The 27,532-nt window shown below is 33.3% G+C and overlaps 8 protein-coding genes across 11 annotated transcripts in view; 2 read left to right on the top strand and 6 right to left on the bottom strand.

Moving 5' to 3' along the window:
- Positions 1 to 1,815: 1,815 nt before the first annotated feature.
- LOC138935492 (serine/arginine repetitive matrix protein 1) lies at positions 1,816 to 9,027 on the bottom strand. The gene is given in 8 exon segments (XM_070300116.1): positions 1,816 to 4,123; positions 4,399 to 4,428; positions 4,582 to 4,630; positions 4,832 to 5,186; positions 5,188 to 5,700; positions 6,096 to 6,764; positions 7,234 to 7,593; positions 8,611 to 9,027. Coding segments are annotated over 7 exon segments (2,856 nt in total). The 5' UTR covers positions 7,560 to 7,593; positions 8,611 to 9,027; the 3' UTR covers positions 1,816 to 3,209.
- Positions 9,028 to 9,670: 643 nt separating this feature from the next.
- LOC138935694 (speckle targeted PIP5K1A-regulated poly(A) polymerase-like) lies at positions 9,671 to 12,932 on the bottom strand. Its single transcript, XM_070300467.1, has 4 exons — positions 12,594 to 12,932; positions 12,187 to 12,290; positions 11,788 to 12,090; positions 9,671 to 11,709 (listed from the first exon to the last, which is right to left on the bottom strand). Exons 1-4 carry the CDS (start codon positions 12,848 to 12,850, stop codon positions 10,208 to 10,210), a joined length of 2,166 nt encoding a protein of 721 aa, XP_070156568.1. The 5' UTR covers positions 12,851 to 12,932; the 3' UTR covers positions 9,671 to 10,207.
- Positions 12,933 to 12,980: 48 nt separating this feature from the next.
- On the bottom strand, positions 12,981 to 14,464 carry LOC138935695 (tRNA 2'-phosphotransferase 1-like). The gene is made up of 2 exons (XM_070300468.1): positions 14,179 to 14,464; positions 12,981 to 13,589 (listed from the first exon to the last, which is right to left on the bottom strand). Exons 1-2 carry the CDS (start codon positions 14,188 to 14,190, stop codon positions 12,999 to 13,001), a joined length of 603 nt encoding a protein of 200 aa, XP_070156569.1. The 5' UTR covers positions 14,191 to 14,464; the 3' UTR covers positions 12,981 to 12,998.
- Positions 14,465 to 16,539: 2,075 nt separating this feature from the next.
- Positions 16,540 to 16,874, top strand: Pet117 (cytochrome c oxidase assembly factor-like). The gene is made up of 2 exons (XM_070300401.1): positions 16,540 to 16,658; positions 16,730 to 16,874. The coding sequence occupies exons 1-2, from the start codon at positions 16,567 to 16,569 to the stop codon at positions 16,872 to 16,874; spliced, it is 237 nt and encodes a 78-aa protein (XP_070156502.1). The 5' UTR covers positions 16,540 to 16,566.
- Positions 16,875 to 16,956: 82 nt separating this feature from the next.
- On the top strand, positions 16,957 to 21,183 carry Lin-52 (DREAM core complex component lin-52). 4 transcript variants are annotated; one of them, XR_011447266.1, is made up of 5 exons: positions 16,960 to 17,072; positions 17,831 to 17,908; positions 17,976 to 18,086; positions 18,159 to 18,844; positions 19,004 to 21,182. XR_011447266.1 is itself a non-coding variant. In XM_070300400.1 (4 exons), the coding sequence occupies exons 1-4, from the start codon at positions 17,042 to 17,044 to the stop codon at positions 18,290 to 18,292; spliced, it is 354 nt and encodes a 117-aa protein (XP_070156501.1). In that variant the 5' UTR covers positions 16,957 to 17,041; the 3' UTR covers positions 18,293 to 21,181. The 4 variants fall into 4 exon arrangements, 3 of the variants coding, with proteins under 3 accessions (XP_070156501.1, XP_070156500.1, XP_070156499.1); XM_070300400.1 differs by having other exon boundaries at positions 16,957 to 17,072; positions 18,159 to 21,181; XM_070300399.1 differs by having other exon boundaries at positions 17,994 to 18,086; positions 18,159 to 21,183.
- On the bottom strand, positions 17,685 to 21,477 carry LOC138935651 (chymotrypsin-like protease CTRL-1). The gene is made up of 7 exons (XM_070300391.1): positions 20,117 to 21,477; positions 19,839 to 20,044; positions 19,454 to 19,562; positions 19,155 to 19,336; positions 18,978 to 19,076; positions 18,714 to 18,886; positions 17,685 to 18,486 (listed from the first exon to the last, which is right to left on the bottom strand). The coding sequence occupies exons 1-7, from the start codon at positions 20,305 to 20,307 to the stop codon at positions 18,382 to 18,384; spliced, it is 1,065 nt and encodes a 354-aa protein (XP_070156492.1). The 5' UTR covers positions 20,308 to 21,477; the 3' UTR covers positions 17,685 to 18,381.
- A 148-nt stretch (positions 21,478 to 21,625) lies between these two features.
- LOC138935654 (PI-PLC X domain-containing protein 1) lies at positions 21,626 to 26,810 on the bottom strand. Its single transcript, XM_070300396.1, has 6 exons — positions 26,671 to 26,810; positions 25,504 to 25,758; positions 24,977 to 25,185; positions 23,051 to 23,255; positions 22,411 to 22,681; positions 21,626 to 22,262 (listed from the first exon to the last, which is right to left on the bottom strand). The coding sequence occupies exons 1-6, from the start codon at positions 26,765 to 26,767 to the stop codon at positions 22,022 to 22,024; spliced, it is 1,278 nt and encodes a 425-aa protein (XP_070156497.1). The 5' UTR covers positions 26,768 to 26,810; the 3' UTR covers positions 21,626 to 22,021.
- The window catches only part of LOC138935648 (insulin receptor), a 90,677-nt gene continuing 89,915 nt past the window's right edge, over positions 26,771 to 27,532 (bottom strand). The window contains exon 10 of the mRNA XM_070300387.1: positions 26,771 to 26,910. Coding sequence (XP_070156488.1) covers positions 26,897 to 26,910 — 14 coding nt within the window. The 3' untranslated portion in view covers positions 26,771 to 26,896. The remainder of the gene's footprint in view (positions 26,911 to 27,532) is intronic.

Genomic DNA, 27,532 nt, shown 5'->3' with positions numbered 1-27,532 from the left:
GACGCCTCGTAGCGGCTGCACCGAGTTAAGATTGTTGCCGTTGCCGCTGCTGATGTGAGTGCTATTACCGCTACTGCTGCTGCTGCTGCTGCTGTTGCTGTGCCGCCACGCCACACTGAGACACACGAGACGAGGTCGTTCGACGCACCACTGTTTCGCGAACGTGCACGAATGAGCACCGATCACGACGAGTCCGCGACGAGCGCGACGCGTAACGCGCGACGTTCTCGCAGCACACACGAGAATCGTACAACGTCCTAACCGCGGGGACACCGCATCGCTTTCACGGGCGAACATGGAGCTGGATCCATGCCGAATGATTCGCGAATCGGCCGATAGGCGGCGCACTCGGGCGCCACCGTCGTGACGGAGAGAGAGAGACAGCGCGCGCGTGTCTCTCGGCTCGGCGCAGCCTTCGAGTGTCGCGCCGGCAGGTCTGCCAACGCGATATCGCGCCGCTTGACAACAGCGAATGCGCTCGATTACCGCCAGATGTCGCCTCCTCCTCGGCGCGCACGACCGGCCCTACGCGCCGCGTCGCCCCCGCGATAACTAGAGTGATTTTCGATCGATATCTGGACACGCTAAACGTCAATATCGAACGAAATGAGACGCAACAAATGTTTTAATTTGTCGACGTGTAAAATCGAAATTTACGAGAGATTAAATTGTCACACTTTCCGATCATATATATGAAAAATTTATATTTATATCGCATCTTAAATTTTCGCGTTTCCTTGTATTTCTTATTCATCTATCTCGAGACTGAGGAAACCGCGACTTTATCGGGAAGAAGATACTTGGAAAGAACGGCTATAATTGAGGATGAATCACTAATCATATATTGTATAAGGGAAATAGATTTGGGATGTAGCAATATGCATCCTCTCAAGATTTCTCCTAAAGTCATTAAGAATTACACAGAGTGATAAGGCTTTTACATCTGAAGCAAGGCTGACAAAGGAATTATTTACAAGCAATCTTTGATCGATGAATTGGACGATTCATAAATGAAAAGCGCGTTAAATTGCAACATAAATTACTTGTTAGAGCAATCAATATGATTGCGTATCTGAAAATTAAAAGAATGCAATTTAAGTGCAATCAACTTTGAAAGAATGCGTAAAGAATTTATGTTGAGTATTATATATAAAAGTATGAAATTATTTTTTTTCAAAATATTGACAGATATGCGCAATTAAATAATCACTGAATTATGTGAAAACAATTTCAATTTTATTATATGGTATACATCAGACATACAGATCAATTAATAATTGTATTGATCTATGTTTATTCTGTTTATTCTGTTTGCGCGTTTATTTATTTATTGTAGTAATTGATGGCTCTATAATTCATCATGTATATTTATTGGACATAAATACACTGTAATGTAAGCATAATGTAAGTAAATATAAATATACATATATGTCATATAAAAATATAATTAAACAAGTAAAACAATTTACGGAGGAAAAATTACAAATTCATCAAATTATATTTATATAACAATTTTACAAATTTATTATATATTTATAATTATACTATATCCTTTGAAAATAAATGATTTTGCTCCTATTAATCTTTTAAATATAATATTTACATATAATTATATATGAGGAAAGGACATATAATTATAAATGAGAAAAGAAATACCAAAGATATTTATAGATAGCCTCATTTGCAAAATCATTACTCATTAAAATCGACTATTAAATTTAAGATTTACGTGTGGATAAAACAATTTTGTAAAAGAAACATTATATATATATATATATATATATATATATATATATATATATATATATATGTATGTATGTATGTATGTATGTATGTATGTATGTATGTATGTAAATTATTCAGAATACGAGAATAAACTAAATTTTCCTCACTTTCGGTTGTCATCGCAATCTAAAGTTATTGTAATAAATGCATATCTCGATATTAGTTACTTAATGGCAACAAAACTATACAATAAAAAAATATATACACTGTTAAATGATGGAACTTTATTAACAAGTGCACGCATACTTGTAACAAGTAAACGTAATTATTACAACGGTACTATTAGTTGGCGAGATGAGATGGCACTCGATAAATGTATTTTCCTCACGGAAATCATAATGTGTATAACAAAGGATATATCGAGTACGAGTGATATTCGTCAAAAATTAAAAAGAAAAAAATCAAAAGCTTACGAGATGATCGTTACGAGACAAAATTGTACAAACTGCACAATATGACGCAATACTTGAGCGATAGCGCAGCACGTATATAGTAACAAAAGTATTAATAAAGCGATACATAATTTAAAAATAAATTTAAATTTGGTCCGTTAAACACATATATTTCTCTACATAATGCAATTTGATTTTCCGCGCATATATATAACTATTTTACAATAGAGTTATTACAACCACGAAAACAGATGTGTCCAATGGAACATCCAAATTCTAACAACAGATAATGGTGACCTGTGATAAAAAGAATAATTATATAATAAAATTATTTTAAACAAAAAGATTCGTATATACTTATTCGCAATTTCACAATACATTCCATTTATAATCTTTATTATTTTTGCTGTCAATTTTTATTATATTAACATATATCATGTTTTTACTCTGTATGTGTGTTTATAAGATTTGTTTATTGTTTTACTGAATACATACTTTTTTTTATTAAACTGTCATATTATAGCCGGTTTTGCATATATAAATATACAATAAAAATGACAATAATCAAACAGTATTTATCATTGCGTAATATGGAATATTACAATATTATGATACATGTTACAAGATGTAATATTATTCTGAATTCTTGCAACATAAAAAAGGAGATGACAATGTGATGTTTTTTTTTTCTCGAGCACTGTTTTCCATTATCGATGTGATATGCACTATCCTTTGACGGTTAAATACACTTATACAGAAATGTTTGAGCATATTTTATAGTTCTCTTCAATCTCTTCAACTTTTCACTATGAATTCATGCTTAAATATTCATCTCCTTTCACTTTTTTGATATTAATTAAGTTCCGTGTATATAGTATCACAGAATAACAGTTTATGGTATTGCGATCATATGTTTAACATAATATTCCTTGTAGCTTTCAATATACGTATTGATTATTAACATGAAAGTCATTGAAGTTCTATATCATCGTTGACATGATGTTCTATTCGATGTACGTACAATTAATAGTCTTAAAACTTGCCCCGAAAGCTTCCACGACTCCGATAAGGTCTTCCTCCCAAGTGCTTTCCTCTCAAAATATGACTTTTGCCTCTTAAACTCTTCCCTCTTCCATGCCAATCGTGTTCTCTTTGGAATGTATGGTCATCCACTAATTCATCGTCGGATTCTTCCAATTCCATCGGGCTCTCTCCGCGGCTATGATCGCTCCTTCTGTCATGAAAATCGTCGCGTTCCATAGAACGTCTATGATAATCTGGTGAATATCTGCTATGATTATAATGATCACGTGCATTATGAGCGGAGAAATCATCTCTACTTCTAACAGGAGATTCTAATCTCAGGCTTCTAGATGCATGATCTCTAGATGCATGATCCATAGAATCTACATGTTCGTGCTCGTCGGCGGATCTTCTAGAAGGAGATGTTTGCCTGTTCCAAGAACGTCTCTGCGAAGAATTACTTAGACTCCATCTGAGATCCTCTACTTCATGAAACTTGGGAGCATATTCGTACGTTTCCCGTACGTTCCAATCAAGACGATCCATGATCGGTCGCTTTTCTTCCTTTATTTGCGGGAGATCGTGCGAATAAACCTGTGTTTCGACATTAACCATGGTGACATATACTTGCACGCCCTTCGTTTCCGTTTCCAATTCATCTGTTTGACAGATCTTCTGATGCATCTGAGTTGTCGATTTCGGAATCGGTATCTGTTGTTCCACGTTGCTCTCTTCCCAAAATATCTTGGTTTTGCCTTTCTGAAGAAGTATCGAATTCGATGTATGGTCCTCGGCGTCATTTTTCGTATGGTCTTCTTCATTGCGATCATAGAAAAATCTGCCCTTCATCTTTAAACGTGGATCCTCAAGTGGAAGCTGGCATAATGCTTGTTCGCAATGCCGCATTATTTCAGGCTTGAATCCTATAGTGAAAAGAAAACAGAGTCGCGTAGAATCAACACCCAAATGATGTGCATGCCATAATGCTTATAAAGATACGATGTATGCAATGCTTCTTGTGATCTTCACGCACATCACATAAATCATAAAATATGAGGTACACAATATTATATAAAAGTCTTTATATAAAAGAGTACACTTCAATTATGTATTAAATAGACATATCGCGCAACTTTCACATACACGAAGCGCGCGATATATATTACAAACACTTTATTAAAAATGTCAAGATTCTTACCTGGATATAGTACCGGTATATTAGATGGATCTAGAGAACGTGATAAAAAGATATAAAAAATTAGTATTATTTAACAAATAGAATATGGTTTTTTGTGATCGATTACGAAAAGTGGATCGTATACAAAGTTCTTCTACAAATGCGTTACAATCAAACACGTAAAAAGTAAAAACATATTCGCACCTTTGGCTGAAACAGATGCTTCCAGTAGACTGGATAAGCTGGTTTTTGGCTCGTAAGATCAATTCATAAAAAATATTAATCTATTTTTTCTTCATGTTATTCATATATAATTGAAATAAGTATAACGCTCTAGCATACGGTGAATCAAAATAAATTAATATCCATTAATTTCGACGTAGCACATAAACGCTTTTCATGGAATTTAATACAAAATTAAAATATTCATCGCTATTATACATATTAAAATTACTTTTGGTTTGGAGATGACCGGTGGTTCAGGTGTTTTCATTCGTTCCTCGTGCGGTGCATGAAATTCAGTGTACGATGTTGCCGATCCACGTTCCGCGTAATTCTGCGACGACGTGGACGGTGCAATTGAGTGATTTGAAGATTTGCTCGAAGATTCAAATTGACGAATCGGCGATCGTCGGACAGAAGACATAGTGTGCGGAGGATTATATGATATCTGTGTATGATCCATCACCGGTGCGGGTACAGGTTGTGGCGAGGGTACCGGCGCAGGGAGTAAGGATGGACAGATCGCCGATGGCGGGGGTGGTGGGACGTTCGGCTGATTGTACATGACGGGACCGGAGGAATAATCGGGCTGGAGGTAGGATGTGCGACGGCGCTGGCGGCGGCATGGGTTCGAAATTCATTGGCGGTACACCCGGCATAGGTTCGAAATTTATAAACGGCGATCCACTTGGGATAGGTAACATGGATGATGGCGGCAGTGGCGGTGCATGTGGACCTGGTTGATGCATGTACGTTGAAGGAGCTACAGCTGATGGAGGTGGTGGTGGTGGTCGAGGTTCCGCTTCTTGTTGATACACAGATGGATTAAGCAGTGGTGCAATTCCTTCCATCGTTGCGGGTGGTACTGGGTATCCACTGCTGTTCACACCAGTCGGCTTCATCGCTTCGTTTCTTAGTTGTCTCGCCAGTTCGTTGATGAAGGGTGAGCGCTTCCTCGTGCGCTTCTCCACCGACCTGCTGCGCGTACGTGTGCGACTTCGGCGACGGGGACTGTATCGTCTACTTGCTGGCGAGCGGCTCGAGCGTCTTCTCAGACGTTCCGTACTGCGGCTCCTCCGATCGTGAGATCGACTTCTCCGGCTTAACAATTTAAAGCAGTTACCAATTGCGATGTATCAAAATAAAATTACTAAGATGCAGTCTTTACTACATTCTTAGTAGATATATTTGTATATATCTCTATACACATTACAATAAGAATAGAAAATTTTTAATGCAAAATGCTTACGTGAGAAATTATAACTATCACGTAAATACTAATAAAACATATTTGTACTTTTGTACAAAGTGATTCTTATAGTACGCGCCCCGCACGCACAGTACTCTGCGTTGATACCAGCTGCAGACACATAGCGCAAAAAAAGAACAATTATTTGGAAATTATTAGTAGATTTTTCTAAATCTCTTTCTCGAATCAGAAAGAATTGAAAGCATCTGAAAATCTTTTAACAAAAATTAAGAATTATTTTCCTCACCGTTCATGTATCCATTCAGTGCGTCTCCTTCGCGATCGTTCAACGCTCCACTTTCTATCTACGCTGGATCGTCGTTCTCCGCTAAGTCGTCTAGGACTTCTTCGTCGATCCGGACTTAACATGACGGGACTTCTTCGATCGGAAAAATATCGCGGTGAATTTTTTCGTCTGCCTGGACTGTATCGGTGAGGACTTCTATGTCTCTCTGCGCTCGTTCTATAAGGGCTCCTACGACGTTCCGGACTTGCTACAAAAGGACTTCTTCTTCGATGGGGGCTTGGTCGAAGTCTATCAGGAGTTCTACGCCGTACCGGACTCGATCTGGAATAACGATCAAACGATTTGCTCCTACGATGTTCCCTGCTTCGTTGCGCTTCGCGTTGCGCTCGTTCCCTATTCTGTTCCTCCGTGAGGCTCTGAATGGCTTCAGCTTCTGTACCAGGTGGGACTACATTGTCCGAATCAAGCAAATGCTTAATCGCCTTCTCCTTTTCGGCAAGGAGTTTATTCTCAGTATCTCTCTTCGTTCGTATCTTATCTCGTTCGATATCCTTCGTGCTTTTCAAAGGGTCTCGACGAATCTCCTCGCGTTTCCTCTCTTCTTTCCTCTCTTCTTTCTTCGGCTTTACACGGCTGTAAGATCCTTTAGGCTCAGGACGATGGCGTTCCCTATAATTACTCTTGCCATCATTCGTTTACCAAAGAAATAGTTAATCCTATTATAAGTTTTCTTATTAAATATAATAGATACAATAATATACACAGCAAAATGTACAAATTGTCTGAATGGTTTCGTAACTTATAATTAAATTGCTAAAATTAGGATGTAATACATTTCTATAATATAAATTAATATAATTAATTCAAATTAACAAAAGTCACAAAATTCTCTTGTAACAACTAGACTTTTATATATAAAAACATCTCATACAATAACACTGTATATATGTGTATATATATATTATATCGTTATTACTATGTATATATACATATATAGATATGCATATATATATATATATATATATATATATATATATATATATATATATATATATATAACATATATATATATATATATATTGTATATAATGTAATAACAATATAATAGTATAAGAACCATTTACACTAATGACACTACCTAGAGGATCGTCTCTCTTTTCGTTCCATAGCATTTGTCTTATCTTGGTCGTTCTCGCGATTTCTCTCTTCATCTCCTTCCCATGCATCAACGACGTCCAATCCTTCCATAAAGTCTTCATCGTCAAGGAACTCTTGCAACTCTTCATCTGGTATCTCCTTAAGACCCTCGATTGCACGTTGCACATCATCATTGGTATTTTTCAACGAGGTATCCTTGAGTATCTCATAAGGTTGTTTCACATATATCTTACTAGTAGTTTTCATTTTTTCACTTTGCTTTACATCCGTTGGATTGTCACCTTCTTTATCGTTTGTATTGTTCATGTTGCTCACCAACTCGTATGATTACTTCAATAATCTAAAGTAATCAAAATAGGATATTCTTTTAATTATACCAACTTTTGAAATTTACACGAAACTCAACTGTTCTGCTTGTATTTACATCATTATCGCAATTTGTTTCAATTCAATTCTTACAGAAAGTGTGACATAATATGCTCGAGCAAATAGTATGACGTAATTGACAGAACTGTACTATTTCAATTATATTACTAGAATGTTTATCGCATATAATATGGTATTCTATAATTTCTATACTTTATCCATACTTGAATATATCTGTAACGTAACAAAGTTATTTTGCGTCAACATGTTCATTAAGATTCAATATAACATTGCAATTTTTAACATTTAGAAATATCTCAATTCTGACAGCATATAAATTATTGTTAATTTTATAATATTGATAAATAATTAAAAGATGCAAAACAATTCAAAACGCATAGATGTCAAATGTAAATACGCCTAATCAATTCTAGTTAAGAAATAAATCAACAATTTGCCTATGCTATTAAATTAATAGCGTCTTCCATTGGGAAAAATTTGCAGCACTGAGTGCTTGAAGTGTATTTCGTTGATAATATTAGTAAGCATGTTCTGAGTGCTCTACATTTCATTGGGAGTGCAAACTATTCTCAGTGTGCGCTGAGAACATTTTGCACTCCCAATGAAATTGGTAGCACTCAGAACATGCTCATTAATATTACCAATGAAATACGCTTTAAGCTTAATGCTGCCAGCGCAAGTGAGTTTTTTTCCAATGGAAGACGCTATAAGAAGACCACTTTAATCGAACTTTGATTAACTTATAAAATCATCTGCAACCCCTTTTAACAGAGGTAGGAATATTTATTTATTTTTTATTATTTGACATTATATATAAAAAAAAAGATTAAATTAAGAAAAACGAATAATGCACATGGTTAGAAATTTTTTTTGTTGCAGATAATTCTCTTGACTTAATCGCCGATTAGGTTAATCGGAATTTAGTCGAAGATTAAAACTTCATGGTTTCTGTTTTGTCTCCGATGCATACTTGTGAAAAAAAACGTTGCAAGGAACTGAGATACTATTGCAACTTTCACATAATCGGAAATTGCACGTGTCGACGATAAGACGACCGATAAAGATGCAGATTTGTTTCAATACAATTGTTAATGCGCAACTGAAACAATATCCTTTATTCGAAGACTGCGTGTGTGTCCGACGAAAAAGTCCCCTCTTTCTCTCTAATCCACCATATTGTTCATCTAACCTAACTTTTGATTAGATCTCAAATATCTTGTATGATCGTATACGAGCTTTCACATTCGTTATCGTGTACAAATTTTTTTATAATGCTTATTTTTGTTTATTTTTTCTTAAATTTATTACTAGCGGCGTATGCACATTATAAAGAATTCCATATATCATTTTTTTTAACTATTGTCAAATTTTACACTAAGATATATTTAACAATCTCTCTATTAATGGAATGAACAATGAACAACGAACTGAATGGAACTGAACCGAGGTGGAGAATATATACATATATACTTTTTTATATATTTCATTCTTTCTCTTTCTGTTCAATTTCCTGCATTGAAAATTAAATAGACATATACCTAAGATATTAAAAGAAAAGGATAAAAAGTACAGAATCATTATGTATATGTAATATATAACATTACATGTAGTAATATAATATATGTAATTATTAATGGCTACTACAAATAGTGCAGATTAATGCAAATTCTCACATATTTAAAAAAAAAAAAAAATTTATTGCGGAATAGATTGAACGGTTTCAAGTATACATTGTCTAATAAAATCTGCACAGTTCCTAAAAAGATTAATAAAATATCTTCCTTAATTATGATATAATAGACATTTTGTACTTGTAAAAAGTCGGATTTATATTTAATAATTTAGTTATAGTATAAGACATAAGAGATATAGCTCGCAAATGTTATGTATAAATTCATAAATCATATATGTATATAATAAATAATAATTATAAGTAACATACATACATCATATATATATATATATATATATATATATATATATATATATATATATATATATGTGGTGTGTGTGTGTGTGTGTGTGTGTGTGTGTGTGTGTGTGTGTGCGCAGTATATATGAATATCAGAAAAAAAGATTTAGCCCTCTACATAATTGATGTAATATTTATACTTATTTATTAAAATCACACTCTTTGAATTTATACATTTTTTTTAAATCTGGAATATATATATATATATATATATATATATATATATATATATATATATATATATATATATACAGAGTGGGGCATTTATATTGAGACACCTTAATATCTAAAAAATAAAGCAAGATAGAAAGAAATGTTTCAGACAAAAGTTGTTCGGTTCTAACGTTTCTTTCTATCTTGCTTTACTTTTCAGATATTTAGGTATCTCAATATAAATGTCCCACCCTGTATATATATATATGTGTGTTCTAATTAGGCAACATATATTTGTGAACTTATATTGCAAACTAATGATTTCTAGTAATGTTATTACAAAAATCAATTTACATTGATCAAATTATACAAAGTAGTATTAATTTTTGGTCCATATATGCCAGAAACATATGTGATGTGTACACATACATACACAGAACCATCACGGTTTCTTGTGGTATAGCAATTGGCTGTAAGCCTTTTTGAACTGTAACATATGTAGTAATGTTTTCTGTATTATTTTTGGTATCCAACTGTTCACAAAACATTCAAATTGTCGAAAGATGTGATTCTGACTGTCCTCATCGTTTAGGATTATAATTACTGACACAGGATTTTCCACCTTTTCTAATGTACATATAAAATCGAGCTTGATGTTATTCGTATCATCCTTCAATTGTTCCATCACCTTGTCGGATATAATAGCTTCTTTTTCCAGAAGACTTAATTGAACATCCAATAGAATTCTATTATTTTTCTTTCTGTTATACCATACACATTTATTGCCTGTGCAGTGGAACGTTATCTTCTGTTGATTCCTAGTATGTACATCAGATAATACTTCAACTTTTTGTTGCTTTGTTTCTTGATCAATAAGTATCTCGACTTGTAGTTTAAAGATCATTTCGAAGATATCTCTTGTTAAATTAAACATCATGAAATACCAATTATCTTTCTTATATTGCTCCTTATTGGAGATGTCTGTACGTGTGTCGAAATCGTCCGGCAATCCAGCATGAAGAAAATGACCAGCCCGTATCGTACTTTTAAATTTCGTTTTCCTTTTCTTCGTCGGTATTAATTGAGGAGGTACCGTACTAAATAATGTTTTCAATACATTTTCGTAATTATTTCCTTTAGCGGCTGCACAGATTTCGGCGCTAAACACGCAACATTGTTGGAATGCTATTAATGCGCGATCTGATGTAATTGCAGCTGTATTCTGATTAAGTTCAATTGGATCTTGAAGACATAACGGTTTGTGAACATCTAATTTCTTGGCACTATTCTCCATGACGCAAGTTTTGTATCTGTCCATATAATCGGGTAACTTATCTATTTGTGTAAAGTCAACTGTTGAATACGTTTTTCCATCCAACACACATATCACGCATGAATGAAAGTGAAACGTGGCATAAAAGGAGAAGAAATTGTGAAATAGTTCTGCAATACTACTGCTATTGCTGATGGGTGGTAATACAGTATTTTCATTAAAATTTATTTGCCATCCATTTATGATATGTGGAACACAAGTTTTTTGAAGATCTAATAAAGGCGGAAGAAGACCGACTGATTCTTGTTGAAGATAGAAAATAATCAAACACACTAATCCATAACTAGAGATTCTTCCGATACCAGAAATTCCAAAATGCCTCGCCCAATACTTGATGAGCAGCATTAATGGTTGTAATCGAGGATCGCGTGATGCACAATAACGTAGGAAATTACTTTTATAAATACCTAGGCCATTCTTGAAAGAGATATCGCAGGAGACATTAGTCGGTATGTAATGAAATTTTATAATAGGTGTTTTCGCTTTAGGGATTGATATTATATTGGAAAAGACAGATTTCATGCTGTACATGATTCTCCTTACTCTTTTAAATATTGTTAGCGTTAGCATATATGGTGGAATATCCGGTTTATGACAAAACGGTGGTAAACCTTGAACAAAATGGAAATATTATTTAAACATGTATGACGTTATTGCGATATATATAATAGTAAAATAATATTTCTTACCAATCTCGCCAACATACATATAGATATCCAAATCACTCTCTTTAAAGCTTAATCCAGCCACTGTTGAACCAAATTTATATGTTCGACATTCCGGAAAAATTGGCCTGAATATTTCATTCAAATGAGTGCAAATGACATCATATCGTGTTATTAACTCAAATTCAGTAAGCTGTATTGTATTCAAAAGTGCTGTTAATTGGTTATCAAATGTCACTTCATTTTCAATAACACCCTTTATACAATCATAACTTATTGGATCCTCTTCCTCTTCAGGTTTATTTGGTGCATGATTAGGTTTCTTTCCTAGTGAAACAATAAACAAACTTATATTACATGATGTTCATAGAAAAAAAAATAGGAATAATAAGTATGTTTTAAGAGAAATTTGTATATATTTACCTCTATCCAAACCAGAATTTTCTCTATTTTTCTTAATCCTTCTCAGACATAATTTTTCATTTGGAAACCAATTTGACTTGCTCATCAAAATATTAACAGGTGAACTGCAATATTACAAGGCAATGTAAGTAAAATATTTCATATACATATAGCGACTTAAACATTTGTATCTATATTCTTCTAGACATTAAGAGAATATATTTTTGTTATTTCTCTTTTCTAAATATGGAATATAGATATATTTGTCATAATGTAGAATGTGTAAATCTTCTTTGCCAAAATTCAAGAAAGAGAAATAATACATTTTTGATATATCAATATCTATATGAATCATTGCATATACTAGCAAAATTAACTACAAATATAATTTTATTATTTGTTCTTTATCATAAATACTTATAAATTACCTATCATAATACTCAATCCATAAGGAATTCCGTCCAAAACGTTCCCTTTTGACTGGTCCAAACTGGCGAAGGAATTTAGCTAAATTCTCTCGCGTGATAGTTTTTGGTAAAGGAGCAATGCAAAGTGATTTTCCTGGTAAATAATACTGATCTTCCCGAAATTTATGTTCCCGTGATTTCATTTCACAATCATTTGAACTTGTAGCAACTTGGTTATTTGCATAATTAACAAGTTTAGCAGATGATTTAGAATTCATTATTAAATACACAGTATGTACAGCTGTTTAAATAATTGCTGATTTATTATATTATATTGATTTGTCTCTCTTTCTCTTACTTCCTTGTAGGAAATGTCAGTTACTTAACATCAATATGTTAAAAATAGAGTTCAAAAAATCAATATTTTTAATTAAAGTTTAATGCTTGATCATGTTTAGTAGTCACTTTTAAGAAATATTTTGTTTCAATAAATCCTTTTAAATTTCCAGTGCAGAGAATAACACCATTTTCAGACTCAAGAAATATTAAGCCGTCTTTCTTTGCCTTCTCAAAATTAATATAAATAAAAAGTTCTACGCTTTGACGCAAGCCGTTAATGAAATTTAGTCCTTTAGCAAAGTGAATATGATTTCGTCTCATACATGATAAACCTTCAGTTTTTATTGTTGTCCAACATTTATAATAAGTTCCGTGAATTATATCAAATTCTGCACTATCAAGTACTTTCAAAGTCAATTCGCTTATCTTAGATATAGAATGACCCTGATTTGCTTTGATCTCTAAAACACCATTAATCGTATCGAGGGTAAATCTCTGTTTATTATTATTCTCTACTATTCTCTTGATATCGTCAATGGTATAATGGTGCAATTTATTCAATAGCTCACTGACTACAACAAAGCCATTTGGTTTAATATTTAAGCCTTGCTTTATAGCACCATGACGTAATAGATATGATAGCTTTTTGCTGAGAACAATATCATTTTTACTCTGGTTCTGGAAATAAAACAAGTAACATATTTATTAAAATCATTAGTTATATATTGTATTTAAACAAACTGAGCAAGCTCTTAATCTTCAGAAAAGTGTCACGTTTCATATGTTTTATAAAAATTGACAAATTATTTAACAAAAAATATTATTTTTATATTACTATATTAAAAAATATGTTAGTACATAAAGTTAATATAATACAAAGTATTTGTTAAGTATTTGTATAATTAATATAAAGTAAAAATAATACATAAAGTTTTTGCTATCCTACAAATATCTCAGTATCCATTTCTTTTCAAGCAAAGATGAGACTACCAGAAAGTATTTGTAATAGCATAGTATGATTATTTATATGAATAAATGTTAAAAAAAACACATGCCTTTTTTAGACAAAAGCAAAATGTTAAATAGCATGCTTGCATAAAAAAGTACATTCCATTACAAACATGTATATTTATTTTATCTCTTTTCTATATACCATTTTATATGATATCAATACATGCTATAATATCAATACAAATATATACTGCGGAAAGAGAATAAATATAGCCTTTTTTCAAAACTTATTCATATTACATCACAAAGGACTAACCTTCGAAAACATGGAATAGCACAGCTCCTAATAATTTTTCCCTCGCACTATAATTCTATATTACATCTTTGTTTTATGCTAATTTGTAGATGCGCATTTCAATATTTAAGATTTTCCAAAGTGAAAACTTTGTAGAATGCTTAGCAATCCTGTAATAATTACAAAATAATCGCATAATAATACCCATTAACCCATTATTACGTTTTAGCTCACGGAACAAATCGTATTTAGACTTGATACTGGCCGCGTTCGGCAGAGAAAGCGCTCAGCTATCCTTTTGTTAACACTCGACGTTGATTCGTTGGTTCTAAAAGTAAGAGCCAATCACATTCGATTGCTACTGGGTACCGATAACTTTTCCCCTAGGGCGAAAAAGTGAAAAGTGAAAAATTTTCCCATTGATTTCAATGCTGATATTTTCCACTTTTCACGTTAGATATATTATGTCTATGGCTTTATCCAATTGACCAATCACAATCAAGTATGAGGAGAATACTCGACTATGATTAGTCAATTTCTTAAGGCTTAGGGCTTACTATACCTATTGTAGATCCGGACTAAAGGCTTAAGAGTATCATTCTATCTTTGTTGTTCACTGGTATTGGAAGAAGCACAAATGATGATTTCACTAGACTTGTGTCGACTTGAGTCACTAAATGGAAAGCACCCATTGTAGATCCGGACTAAATACGTTCGTACCCAATATCCAATATCCAATGAGAGAGTTCTAGTTTTCCGAAAAAATAAAGCTCTTATTGGATATTACCCATCGCTCATCGCGTCCAGTGTGCGAGGGCCATGATTCATTAATGAAGGATTCACATTGCATTCGATGTCCGATGTACGACGTCCGATTGGATACATCGAACATCAGACGTAATGTAAATTCTTCATTAATGAGTTAAACTTCGGTTAAAGTAAGTTATGAAACCGGGCCTAAGCCTATTACGGATTTTACTGTTTTCTCTTAGTATTAATAATATATATTAAAACAAAATTTTTTTTTTATAACGACCGAATTCATGTGACTCATCCTCATCATACTATTTAATCTATCTTGTTTAGAATCTTGCGCATAAATTTCTGCGCAAACACTTGACGTTGGATGCTATTAAAGCCCGTGTCACACTACACATTGCGGACACGGATCGGATTTAGATTACGGACTGCGATTCATCAATCATCCAATCAGATCCTTGTCTACTTCGCTCTGATTGGATGGATGACGATTCGCAGTCTGTATTCCAAATCCGATCCGAGTCCGCAATGCGTAGTGTGACACGAGCTTAAGGTGCCATTACATGGTAGCATCGAGCGTCTGCGTCAATGGTCTAGTTTCCACCGAAGTCGTCAATCCGATTCTGTTTCGGTGCGCATCGAATTTAACGTACTGTTTCCACTGGAAGTAGAATAGAAGCGAGAAAGATCGATATTTCAGTAGAGCCAACTTAACTTTTGCTTGTGAATGTAAACAAACATAATCCTTGACAATCTTTTCGTTAATTTTCCGTTTTGATGATTAATACGAACAAACGATAACTGTTACGAACATCGATATATAGATTATATATCGATTATATATTGATGGTTATAAAATAATGAAAAATAAAAGTTGGCACCATTTAGTCTCCGACAAAGCTTGTAGATCGAAATGGGAGTGAAATGAACGCAGTCAGTCGTGTTTCCATCGACTTAAATTTGGTTCTACGCCGCACTAGATGCGAATTAATACTTCGGTGGAAACTAGACCTATGTCTACAGAGAAATCATTACGAAGGAATCTGAATGAGATAGATTCCAGCTTCTTGCGGCTAATAGCATGATGAGTGATATGAATTCGATCGAGGTAAAAAAAATACATTACATAATAAAATAAATGAAATAAATATAATTCTGGGCAACAATATTTTGCGCAGACGCTTGACGCTGCCATGTAAAGGCACCTTTATGTAATGATAACTTTGGGTTTTCTCCAGCAAGGTACACAGAGATGACAGTGTACTACACATTATCATATGATTGGCTGTCAAATGAAGAAATTTAAAATTCTGTATTTGATAAGCCAATCGCGTGATAAAGTGTAGTACGCTGTGTCATGTGTGTACCTTGCTGGAAAACGTCCACAGTGTACTACACATTATCATGCGATAGCTATCAAATACAGAATTTTAAATTTCTTCATTTGACAGCCAATCATGTGATAATGTCTAGTACACTGTGTCAAAACGCCCTTGATGTCCAATAAGAGAGTTTATTTTCTCACTAACTAGCTAACTTCAGTTGGATATCGAACGCAGTGTGAATCCTCCATTATTATAATATCGATTATCCCATCATGCTTCGCGCGACCATGTGCGGCAACTTGACAGCGCGTGTCGTTCTTCAAGCATGTCAACAACGTCTAAAGTCACTTTCGGTTTATGTTGCACAGTGTCTGTCGGAATAATAGGCTACGTTCATTACAAACAGGCATACGACAGGTAGGCGAGTATGCGCGTTATTGCTATTTAAATATTCGATAAATTAGATGATGCGCTATGTTACGTTACAGGAAGCAACTTCATTTAGGTGTGATACGCGACATCGAGCGACGTGAGCGCCGAAAAGCAGAAAATGTCTACATTCTGCAGCAACAGGCTGAACTAGCCAAGGAATTGCGCAGAGGGATGACGACGATTCAAAAGAAGAATACGTAACGCGAAGTTATATTCTGTTGCTCGAGAGTTTTTATAAAGAACATAAAACACAGTTCGTGCGTGTTTCAAATATCTCGTTCCGTCATTTCACTTTGTTTTGTCGATCCATCGTGATCTTTCGCTCTAGAAACGATAAATTTCAATTTCTTTCCGATTCTACGAACGTTATGGCCACTGAAGAGACTGTCGATCAACCAGGTAAGTTTGGAGTTTTAGAGAACAAAAGTGCACTGGTATATATATATATATATATATATATATATATATATATATATATATATACACTCAGGTTACAATTATATATACTAAATATGTTACGCAACTTGATGCAAATGTTTCTTAAACTATTTTTTTTATTATTTTTTCTATCTTTTATCCTTTTTATTTGTTATGATGTAGTTAAATGGTAGTTTTTTTTTTTTTTTTTTTTTTTTGTGAAAAAGAGAGAAACAACAGAAAATGCTCTGATATATATATATATATACTAAGGTTACAATTATATATACTAAATATGTTACGCAACATGATGCAAATGTTTCTTAAACTATTTTTTTAATTATTTTTTCTATCTTTTATTCTTTTTATTTGTTATGATGTAGTTAAATGGTAGTTTTTTTTGTGAAAAAGAGAGAAACAACAGAAAATAAAATCCAAAATGGATCGCTGAGATAATATTATTTTTGTAAACTTTAATAGATGCTCAAAATATTAAAGACTTATATCTTAATTTCTATCAACATATTATTTAATCTTATATGACAATTTAGGATAAAGAATGTAACTTTATATTAAAAAATGATTAAATTCAATTAATTTTTTACAAAGTATTATACAGATTGATCTTGTATTGAATTAAATTTAAAATTCTATAGATTTCAAGGATAAAATAATGTTTTCTATTGTAATAAAAATGTTTCAAGTACAAAGAGCTAAAGTGGTAAATTTCTGTTTTATAGATTTGTCTTGTGTAGAGGAGAGCCTAATGAGTCTAGAGAAACTGGATAGAGCGTCTCCTGATTTATGGCCTGAACAAAGTGAGTATCTCTTTTTCGGAAAATCTCTTTTTGAGATATATATACATAATATACATCATATATGTAGCGAGCAATGAAGTTCCAGGTGTGCATGAGTTTGTTGCTCAAAATTCACCGCAGACAGAGCCATGTTTTTGGACTGCGAGTTTTTCAGCAGACGACATAAGTCAATTGCATCGTGAGTTAATATGCATTAAAATATAATTCTTCATCTTGTGTTGCTAAATATCGAACAAAATTTTTCTTGCAGAATTGGGTAATTTAACAATGACCGGGCTTATCTCGGAAGTGAAAAAACTGCACGATTTAGCTTATCAGCTGGGTCTAGAAGAAGCTAAGGAAATGACACGTGGAAAATATTTGAATATATTTAAACATAAATAATATTTCGTAGATAAAAAAATAAAACTCATAAAAGTGCAATACCAATCGGTGTTCTTAAGTGCCATTTTGAGATGGTTGCATTTGCAATCTTAAGAATTTTCTGAGATCCATCTTGTGTATTTCTGTACATTTATGAACGCAGATGGAAAAATGGTGCTTGAGTCGCAACTAGACCCATATGATAGGATTCCTACCTGATAAAAAAAATATTGTATATATATATAAACATGTGAAATGTCATCTGTAGTGTGTGTGTGTGTGTGTATATATATACACACACACACTACAGATACATGTATATACATATATACATATATATATATACACATAATACATATATATATATACATACATATATATAATACATATATATATATATACACATAATATTATATATATCTTATAAAATGGTACAACATACCAGGAAATATGTGTCTGCATATCTATATAATAGAGGACTTCCACTGTAACCTGAACAAGGTTCACAATTTCCTTTGGCACATAATTCAACAGACAGACCATGGCTTGAATAATCTGAACATTGCTGCTTAGGTACGAGTTTTAGTTGTAATGACTGTTGCGTCGGTGGTTGTGCTGGATCACAGGGTTATCGCATTTTTACATTACACATAAACACTGCTTACAGTTTATGCTTTACAATAGTTTGTTCAATTATTAATAATACCTTTTTGATCGGACAATTTTCCCCAGCCAACAACGGTGCATGTACTTTCCAAGCTGACGTATCTGTCTTCTGGTATAAAGCAGATTGGTTGTGCTGTGACTGAAGAAGATCGGATATGCATTTCATTAAGACTGATTGTCAAGTGTTCTAATATGTATATTTAAGAATTGTACATACCTGTAAAACTGATAGCCTTCTTCAAACGAAGTAAGGCAATGTTACTGGAAAAAGTTGCAGCGTCATAGCCTGGATGTTTTATCACATACGATATATCGTGACTACTGGTATTGTGTGCGCAAAATAATTTATTGCAATCTGGATTCGACTCTGTATTATATTCACCAATAAGCACAGAGCATCTAAATATGAACAAAAACCGTTATAATTATTGCATGCTACGATTCCAGGCTTAATTAAACACAATCGAAAATCTGAGCAACGATTATTCGTTATACTTTCGACTGCTATATACGTACAATTTGTATCTGTCCGATTTCGCGAGTGCGCATGTAGCCGTAGTTAATATTGTACGCTCATTAACAATCACGCCACTGCACGAGTATTTGATCTCACTCGTTAATGTATCTGAAAAACTAATTCTTGCTAACAGTTTCAAAGCGCATGTCTTATATAATAAAAGAAATATAGCTAATTGGTCTCCTAAAAAAAAAAAAAAAACTAGTATAGTTTATTATATACATAGTGTCACTGAAACCACACAACTTTGTTAAAGAACTTGGAACAGAGTTAATGCACTCAATGGAAAGTTATATATGGCACAATATTTAAATTCTTAACGGCAAGGATCGAAGAAAAAAAAAATGAGCGGGTATAATACAAGCATTTCGCGCAAATACTTGCTTGTAAAACCAATTCTTACGACGAAAGGATACGATCCTAAACTGTCTATGTTATTTCGAATAAGACTCTTCCCACAATAAGAGCTCGAAGATAATTGTGTCAGATATGCATTCTGATTTGTATATACTGGCTGTTCGGAATAATTGTCTATGCTGCAGCAAATTTTCATGCGCGTTTGATCGTATCCACATACAGCTTGGCGTAATCTGTATTCAAAAATTTTACGTATATAGGTACGCGCGTATACTTTATAATGCAAAAATACGATATTACATTACCTGTGAGCGGAGAGCTCGTTTCGTTCCATTAGAGATACAACCGCCGGGCAGTGTTCGATGAATGTGCATTTCTGATTGCCAGGGCAAGAGAGAGAATTATTTTGGCACATGTAATATTGATATGACTCGGAATATTCGCACGGTTTCGAAGTTACTATTGGCAGTAAAAGCAACAGCAACAAACAGCACATTTTTCTAAATATGAATATAAATAGATTGTCACTTTAGTAAGGATTAAAATTCTCTATCTTTCATATAATATTCTTATAATCAGAAATCGTCAATTGATTTTAAAAAGATAATTCTAAGAAAATAATTTTCTTCATAAAAGGAATAAGCGCCGATCGACTTTGTAAAAAAATTATCGTTTCGTTCCAGAGGAAAAGTTCCCTGCTTTAAATTCGTTGTTCTTTCCGTACACGACGGATAACGCAAGGTACTGATATATTTTCGATTTTGCATTCACGTTTAACATCACCTGTACCGGATGATGAACTGATTTCGTTGCATCGCGCGCTTTTGTACGCGATAGACAATTTTGTTTCTCTCGGTTACCTTGACTAGAGCATTATTCGTACATCCGGCGGAACTGCGATTATCACGCAAAAAGTTACATATTACGCGACTAATGCGCGAGCTATCGTTATGCTTTATCTAGATTTCTTAAGATGATAGAGGGCTGATGTAAACGGATTTTTACGGATACGGATTACCGTTAATTAGCTCTGATTAAAAAAAGAATTAGATTACAAAAACATTGTCTCTCATATATTATATTTCTACGAAAATATTTTTTAGAGATATTTATATTCTTTCAATTATAGACATTTTCTATTTGCATGATTCACCTCTTGTGTGTATAAAATTTATTATACAGTGTATTTGAAAAGTCCCGGACCATCTATTTTTCTCCAAAAATACGCATCGGACAAAAAAATGTTTGCAACAAAAATTGTATGGTTTTGAGGGGGCCATAAGATGATACCATTGGTTTGATCTTGAAGAGTTATTTGAAGGTCATATAAAGGTCACTTTGAATTTTTTAAATGGAAGCCCCTATTTTTCATTACATCTTCATGTAGCTTATCTCGAAAGCTTTTCAAAACACTATAATAAAGTATTTTTTCATCAAGTACTTTTTGAGATATTTTATATCTTATTCTGAGATATTTTTATATATAAAAAAAAAAATATCTCTTAAAATATTTAGTTTTCGATAATCTTACCGTAATACTTTTATGTACAGAATAATGAGACAGATCAATTAGTATAAAAAAATAATTATTTATAAGAAAAAATTGTAATTATTTACAATATATTTTTTTAAACAATTGTTTTTTTTTCTTTTTTTTTACACTTATTGATTTGTCTCATTATTCTGTACATAAAAGTATTACAGTAAGATTATCGAAAACTAAATATTTTACGAGATATTTTATTTTTTATATCAAAATATATCAGATTAAGATATAAAATAACTCAAAAAGTACCTAATAAAAAAATATTTTGTTATAGTGTTTTGGAAAGCTTTCAAGATGGGCTTCAAGAATATGCAATAAAAAATATAGTATTTCATTTAAAAAATTAAACGTGACTTTCATGTGACCTTCAAATAATTCTTCAAGATCGTCAGACCAATGATATCATCTTATGGTCTCCTCGAAACCATACAACTTTTGTTCCAAACATTTTTTCGTCCGCGTATCTTCCGAGAAAAACAGGTGGTCCGGGACTTTTCGAACACACTGTATATCCATAAAACATAACTATACAAAAGATTGTGTCGAGATAATAAATTATTAAGTACTAGCATAAAACTTCTTGCGCTGCTCGACATGCTATGAATTATTATAATTTGAATGTATTAACAAACTTTGGTTTATACAAGTTCTTTTTTTCACTTTCTTAACAATGCGAATTTCGTCTTTCGTTCCATTCGATCGCAGTTTCGATGATGCCGGACGATCGGACGAAGTCGACGGCGACAATATTGGCCGTATGTTGCCACTTGCTATTATACCAATTTGTAACGTTGATATTAACTTTCTCTGCCATCTGACGAATGCTTCCAAGCCGATTTAAGATTACGTCCCACGTGTTAGGCGTCAATTCTGCCATCGCTGATCTCGGTATCGCTCTAGGATATCTGAGATCAGAGAAATCAGCGATTATAAACAAAGATACTTATCAAACGATAATATAGACATAAATATCAAAAGTAATATCGAATATAATTTATAGGGCTATAAATTTATAATGCCTGCCAGCATCAGTTTTGTACGGATTTTACACACCCGAGACTTTCCGTTTCGATACGATCCAGATAGTTAAACAAATCTTCGATGTTTCTGACATTTCCCCATTGATGTGTCACGCAGGGCCACACGCTCTCGTAGCGGCTGACAACTCGTTTCTCGTCGTAACCGATTATGAGTCTTTTCCCAGATGACCAGATTGTATTCAACGTGCTGGTCCATCCGTAACTCTTCGGCAAGTAGTATCCGGCAAATTGTTCCTCGAGAAATCTAACGAAATCGTGATGTACTCCCAGATTTTTCCCAAAGCCTAGTAACACCACCAAACGAGCAATTAAATAAAAAAATCTTATATATTATGAAAAAAAGAAAGAAAGAGAATTAAAAATATATCTTATTATTAAATTTTCATTATTCTTATTGTTATTAATAATAACAAATTACACCATAAAGTATGCTTTAAAAAAATACTATAAAATAAATATTGCTCATTTTATAATATATAATATATATTTAAAGATATATATATATATATATATATATATATATATATATATATATATATCTATAGTATATATCAATTTAAAGATATATATATATATACTAGATTTATACTATATTCGAATATTATTTTTGTCTGATAAAAAAATATTTGATCGAACGATTCAAGGGACATTACCAACGGGAAATTCTTGGATATCGAATATCACGATCTCGTTCGTATTGTTGAGGAAGGCCTTCACTTGATTCACGACGTTCTGCATGGGGACAGATTTGAATACCCCATGATTAGCCCACCATATCGAATTCGTGTTAGGGTAGTGGCCGACCCTGATGTCCAGATATCGAGCTCCGTAAATCAATTGCGCGAGCACGTCCACATCCTGCAGTTTAATTATCCTAACGATTACCAGCAACGGTTATTCCATAATTAATTTTTATCTAATTTCGATGTTCCTGGATCCACGGCCATATTGAATTACGATAACGAAAAAATTATGTAAATTTTTTTTTTTTTTTTTTTTACTTTATAAATCGAAATAAATCAGTCTCTCCATCACTCGCGCATTTGATAATGTAAATATATCTAAGATTAATATATAAGTCAGTTTTTAATTAAATAAAAAAAAACGAAGTTTTTTGAGGATATAGCAATTCTATATTATTGAAGTGGTGATATGTGATAAATAATTAATTTATTTCGTCTTATCGCGTAAAAGAAAAAAATTTGCGTAATTTCTCGCGTCTGACGCTGCATAATTCGATATGGCTGCGATGAGGAAATAGGAGCCTTATTGTGTGAGTTAGCAATGTTCAGAACTTTCCGCTAATTGTTCGGACGATAAAAAATTTCACCTTTAGAGAAACACTTCCGATAAACTTGTGATAAAATTTTATATATATATTGTTTATAAGAAATGTTTAAAATATTTCGAATAAACCTAATTATTGGGTGATTGCATAAGTTCGTGCCCGATTTAAATAATATAAACTTCAATAGATTATATTTTAGAGATAACACTTTTATTAATCAATTATATAGTCTCCATTCTTTTCTACAATGGTTTTCCAACGATCTATAAGCTTGTCGATTCCATTTTTGAAGAAAGAACTTGGTTTTTCTTGAAAAAAGTTTGTAAGGTGGTTTTCAACAGCTTCCTCGGAATTGAGATTCTTGCCATTTAAACTATTCTGCAGATCGGAACAGATAAAAATCTGAAGGCGCAATATCTGGAGAATATGGCGGGTGCTGCAGAATTTCCCATTGCAACTCCTGCAGTTTTCGCAGCGTCTGTTGAGCGACGTGTGGTCTAGCATTGTCGTGGTGGAAGATGCGGCACCCACGTATCAAGCTTGGAAATGTATCCAAGCTTTTTTAAATGACGAAAAGCGGTTGAATTATCGATGTTCAGCCTCTCAGCAATATCCTCAGTTGTAATGCTTGGGTTTCTTTCCACTAAGGCATGCACAATGTCATCATCAATGCCAGAAGGCCGTCCAGAGCGGGGTTGATCCTCCATGTTGAAATCACCATTTCGAAATCTGCCAAACCACTTTTTGACTGTTCGGAGAGCAGGAGCGCGGTCCAAATAAACGCTTTGAATATTTTTTTGTGCAATCCCAACACTCACGCCTTTCCGAAATTCATATAGCATTACATGCCGCAAATGCACCTTTTCGTTCTCCATTTTTAATGATTTCTCTTATGCACAAATGGACTTATCTGAACAATATCTGACGCTAAATTGACATAAGACAACGTCATCTATTCAGTGTAAGCAACAATTACCACACGAAAACAATAGAACTCCGCCATGCAGTAACTTAATGCCATCTATGAAAATCGGGCGTGCACGAACTTATGCAATCATCCAATATATTGTTTATATCACACAAAGTTATAATTAATAATTTTGAAGTTATACAGTCTTTGCCTCTTTCTGACGAAATTTTACGAATCACTACAGGTGTTTTTATATTGCGGGGGAAATCTTCCAAATCAAAGAATTTACATACCATGAAAAATTAATATCATAGATACTATACCTTTTGCTTTAACGATTTAAAAAAATATTCAATTCTCGATAAACAATTATGAATTTACCTGGGTTATTACAAATTTCTCGACGATATTCTCAGAGTTTGCCCGCTCGTGTATCGCGTACGATGCAGAATCGTGTGTACCTGGCAAAAATACTCTGCTCATCGGCAGTGATCCTAGAATGTTCCTCCTCTTTGCCATCCAGTGAGGTTGCGTTTGCAGACAATTTGTTAATCTTATTGTGCCGTTTCTTAGCCAGGCGACGTGATACTCTAATATAAAAAAAGCGCAAAATTCAAATATACAGTTTGTTAGATATATATATATATTCCTATTAAAAGAGAGAAAGATAGCGACTCGAGACAATCTGTATTTTCTGTTTTTCAACAGAATTAAGGAAATAAAAAGAAAATGATAAAGTATATTCTTTTCGCTTAATAGTAAGCACGAATGTATAAGAAAACATTTCATAATGTTCTTATATTATTGAGATTATATGGGAGAGCGAAATTCCCACGTGTAGCTTTTACGCGAGGTACACGCTCGATTAGTAATCTATGTCGTAAAATTATGTAATCGCGTATACGTACGTAGACATTGTTGAACGAACGTGAGACTCGAGGTGGGAACGAACGTGGCCTGCAGTCCGGTTCTCTTGATACCACTCGGCGCATTCGGTATCAGGGTATAAATTGGCTCGAGGTCGTCCGTGGGTTCGCCTGTATAAAGAGCTATCGTATCGCCCGGACGATACTTAACGTGATTCCAATAAATCTCGATCTCTCGTATCATTTTAATGGACATTATGGGCGAGATAATCAGGCCGGCGTGTGCGCGTTGGAAATCTGAAAAGCGAAACGAGTGTATACAGAATGTTCGGGCAAAAAGCCCATTTTATGTACAGATATCAATAATCTTTATCGACGATTTAATCGAATTATTGCTCTGCAAAATTAAGACGATTAAATACGTTACATAATTATATAAATTAGAATGTCTATACTCCATGGAAGAACATGGAAAATCTGAAATTCTCAAGGAATTTTTTTGTACCTAGAGAAATCAGAGAATTCTCATAGAATTTTTGTTGGGATTCGGAATTTTTTTGAAAAATTCTCTCTTTGATAATTTTACTCTTATACTGTAAGCAGTAGGCAATCCATCCGTCAGTAAGCCAAGTTGTTAATTATGTGTTTAAAATATATTATTAAATATATACCTATCTCCGTTTATATATTCAATGTCTGAACTTTATATTCTTTATTTTAATTTTTAATAATAAAAAATGGAAACGTTATGTAAATTAAAAATTTTTTATCTTAACGAAAACTATTAAAATTTTTTTTTTCCCCCCCCAGTACGTTTATAAATATAGTACTTGAAACTTAAGTAGCTTTATGTGTTTCCTTCGTATAAATGAAAAGCATTAAAAAATGCGTACAACAACAAAAAAATCTGTTTTAGGAAATCGCACCAAAAAAAAATCTTCAAAATATTCTCTTTACCTGAAATTTTGAATAAAAATATCTCGAGGATAAGGGAATCTTTTTACAAGATTTGAATATAGACGTCCTGTAAATCCCGGGTAAAAAACCGCAAGGAAAATATTCTCTTGAATCGATCGACAGATATGATGCCGAATTCAATATTTTACAGGCACCGTATAAAGATGCAATGATGCAGTATTCAATCGATCGCATTCGTCGTTAGGAGTATTATTCATCGTGATATCGGTATACCGTGATTTTATAACTCACCGTCTCCGGTTTCCAGATCGCAGAATCCTCCGATCGAAACGCAATCGACGATTGTTAACCAGGAGACAAGGGTGGGAACGATTGCGAATGGTCTCATTTTCGTTCGCGAGTTTATGCAGGGAATCTCGTTAGCGAGTAAAATCTATCCGCCTCTTCGTCGGGACGTCGACATTCCTCTTTGTGCCTCCAAAGTCGTCTTAATTCTCTTCTCCACGAAGGCTGCGCGCTACAATATTACAGCTGGAAAAAGGACAGTCGGCCTTAGACTTCGGGTCCAGTTTGCCGTTTCTCGCGCGCGCACGCGTAATTCTTGGGTTTAAGAAATTATCACGGTCATAAAAGTTAACGATCTCATACGCATTTCCGTTTCGGATAAAGTATCAAGCGACATTTATCAATAATATAAATTATTTATGATTTAATAAGCAACGGAAACAAACGATTGCCCCCTTTCGTGTAAATTATAATATACTTTCAATCTAAGATTCTCCTTTTGTGATGAACATATCAAATTTTTTTTTTTTTTTTTTATACGAATAACATTTAAGATACTTTATATAATGTGGGGTTATTAAAAAAATCAATTATTTAATATATAAATTTTATTATTAAATATTTATCGCGTTGAAGAAAATTTATACTTATTTAGTAATATTTTTCACACTGTATTACTTCTTCTTCTTCTTCTCTGATATGGCTGGGAGACTTTCCGAAAGGAATTGTCTATACACCATTAACTAGGTATAGGTATTAGATAGGTTAATATATGATAAACTAATATAGGTATTGAATAGGATAACATATGATAAACCAATATAGGCATTATATAGGATGGGACCCGAGCGGAATTGAACCTGGAATC

The sequence above is a fragment of the Polyergus mexicanus genome, unplaced genomic scaffold, assembly GCF_030449975.1.
Source record: "Polyergus mexicanus isolate NDT 795.1 unplaced genomic scaffold, iyPolMexi1.0 SCAF_8, whole genome shotgun sequence".
Lineage (NCBI taxonomy): Eukaryota > Metazoa > Arthropoda > Insecta > Hymenoptera > Formicidae > Polyergus > Polyergus mexicanus.
This window is presented reverse-complemented; position numbering and strand designations above follow the sequence as displayed.

Excerpts from the sequence above, each read along its gene's own strand:
- LOC138935694 (XM_070300467.1), bottom strand. The coding sequence starts at position 12,850 with ATGAATTCTAAATCATCTGCTAAACTTGTTAATTATGCAAATAACCAA. Across the intron at positions 12,291-12,593 it reads TGGATTGAGTATTATGATAG|TTCACCTGTTAATATTTTGA; the intron begins GTAATTTATAAG and ends GTAATATTGCAG. Across the intron at positions 11,710-11,787 it reads TATGTATGTTGGCGAGATTG|GTTTACCACCGTTTTGTCAT; the intron begins GTAAGAAATATT and ends ATTTTGTTCAAG.
- Pet117 (XM_070300401.1), top strand. The coding sequence starts at position 16,567 with ATGTCAACAACGTCTAAAGTCACTTTCGGTTTATGTTGCACAGTGTCT. Across the intron at positions 16,659-16,729 it reads TACAAACAGGCATACGACAG|GAAGCAACTTCATTTAGGTG; the intron begins GTAGGCGAGTAT and ends GTTACGTTACAG.
- Lin-52 (XM_070300400.1), top strand. The coding sequence starts at position 17,042 with ATGGCCACTGAAGAGACTGTCGATCAACCAG. Across the intron at positions 17,909-17,975 it reads TGATTTATGGCCTGAACAAA|CGAGCAATGAAGTTCCAGGT; the intron begins GTGAGTATCTCT and ends TCATATATGTAG. Across the intron at positions 18,087-18,158 it reads CGACATAAGTCAATTGCATC|AATTGGGTAATTTAACAATG; the intron begins GTGAGTTAATAT and ends TTTTTCTTGCAG.
- LOC138935651 (XM_070300391.1), bottom strand. The coding sequence starts at position 20,307 with ATGTGCTGTTTGTTGCTGTTGCTTTTACTGCCAATAGTAACTTCGAAA. Across the intron at positions 18,887-18,977 it reads AAAATTGTCCGATCAAAAAG|CACAACCACCGACGCAACAG; the intron begins GTATTATTAATA and ends CCTGTGATCCAG. Across the intron at positions 18,487-18,713 it reads ATGCAGACACATATTTCCTG|GTAGGAATCCTATCATATGG; the intron begins GTATGTTGTACC and ends TTTTTTTATCAG.
- LOC138935654 (XM_070300396.1), bottom strand. The coding sequence starts at position 26,767 with ATGAGACCATTCGCAATCGTTCCCACCCTTGTCTCCTGGTTAACAATC. Across the intron at positions 25,759-26,670 it reads CGATCTGGAAACCGGAGACG|ATTTCCAACGCGCACACGCC; the intron begins GTGAGTTATAAA and ends TTCGCTTTTCAG. Across the intron at positions 22,263-22,410 it reads ATCGAAACGGAAAGTCTCGG|ATATCCTAGAGCGATACCGA; the intron begins GTGTGTAAAATC and ends CTCTGATCTCAG.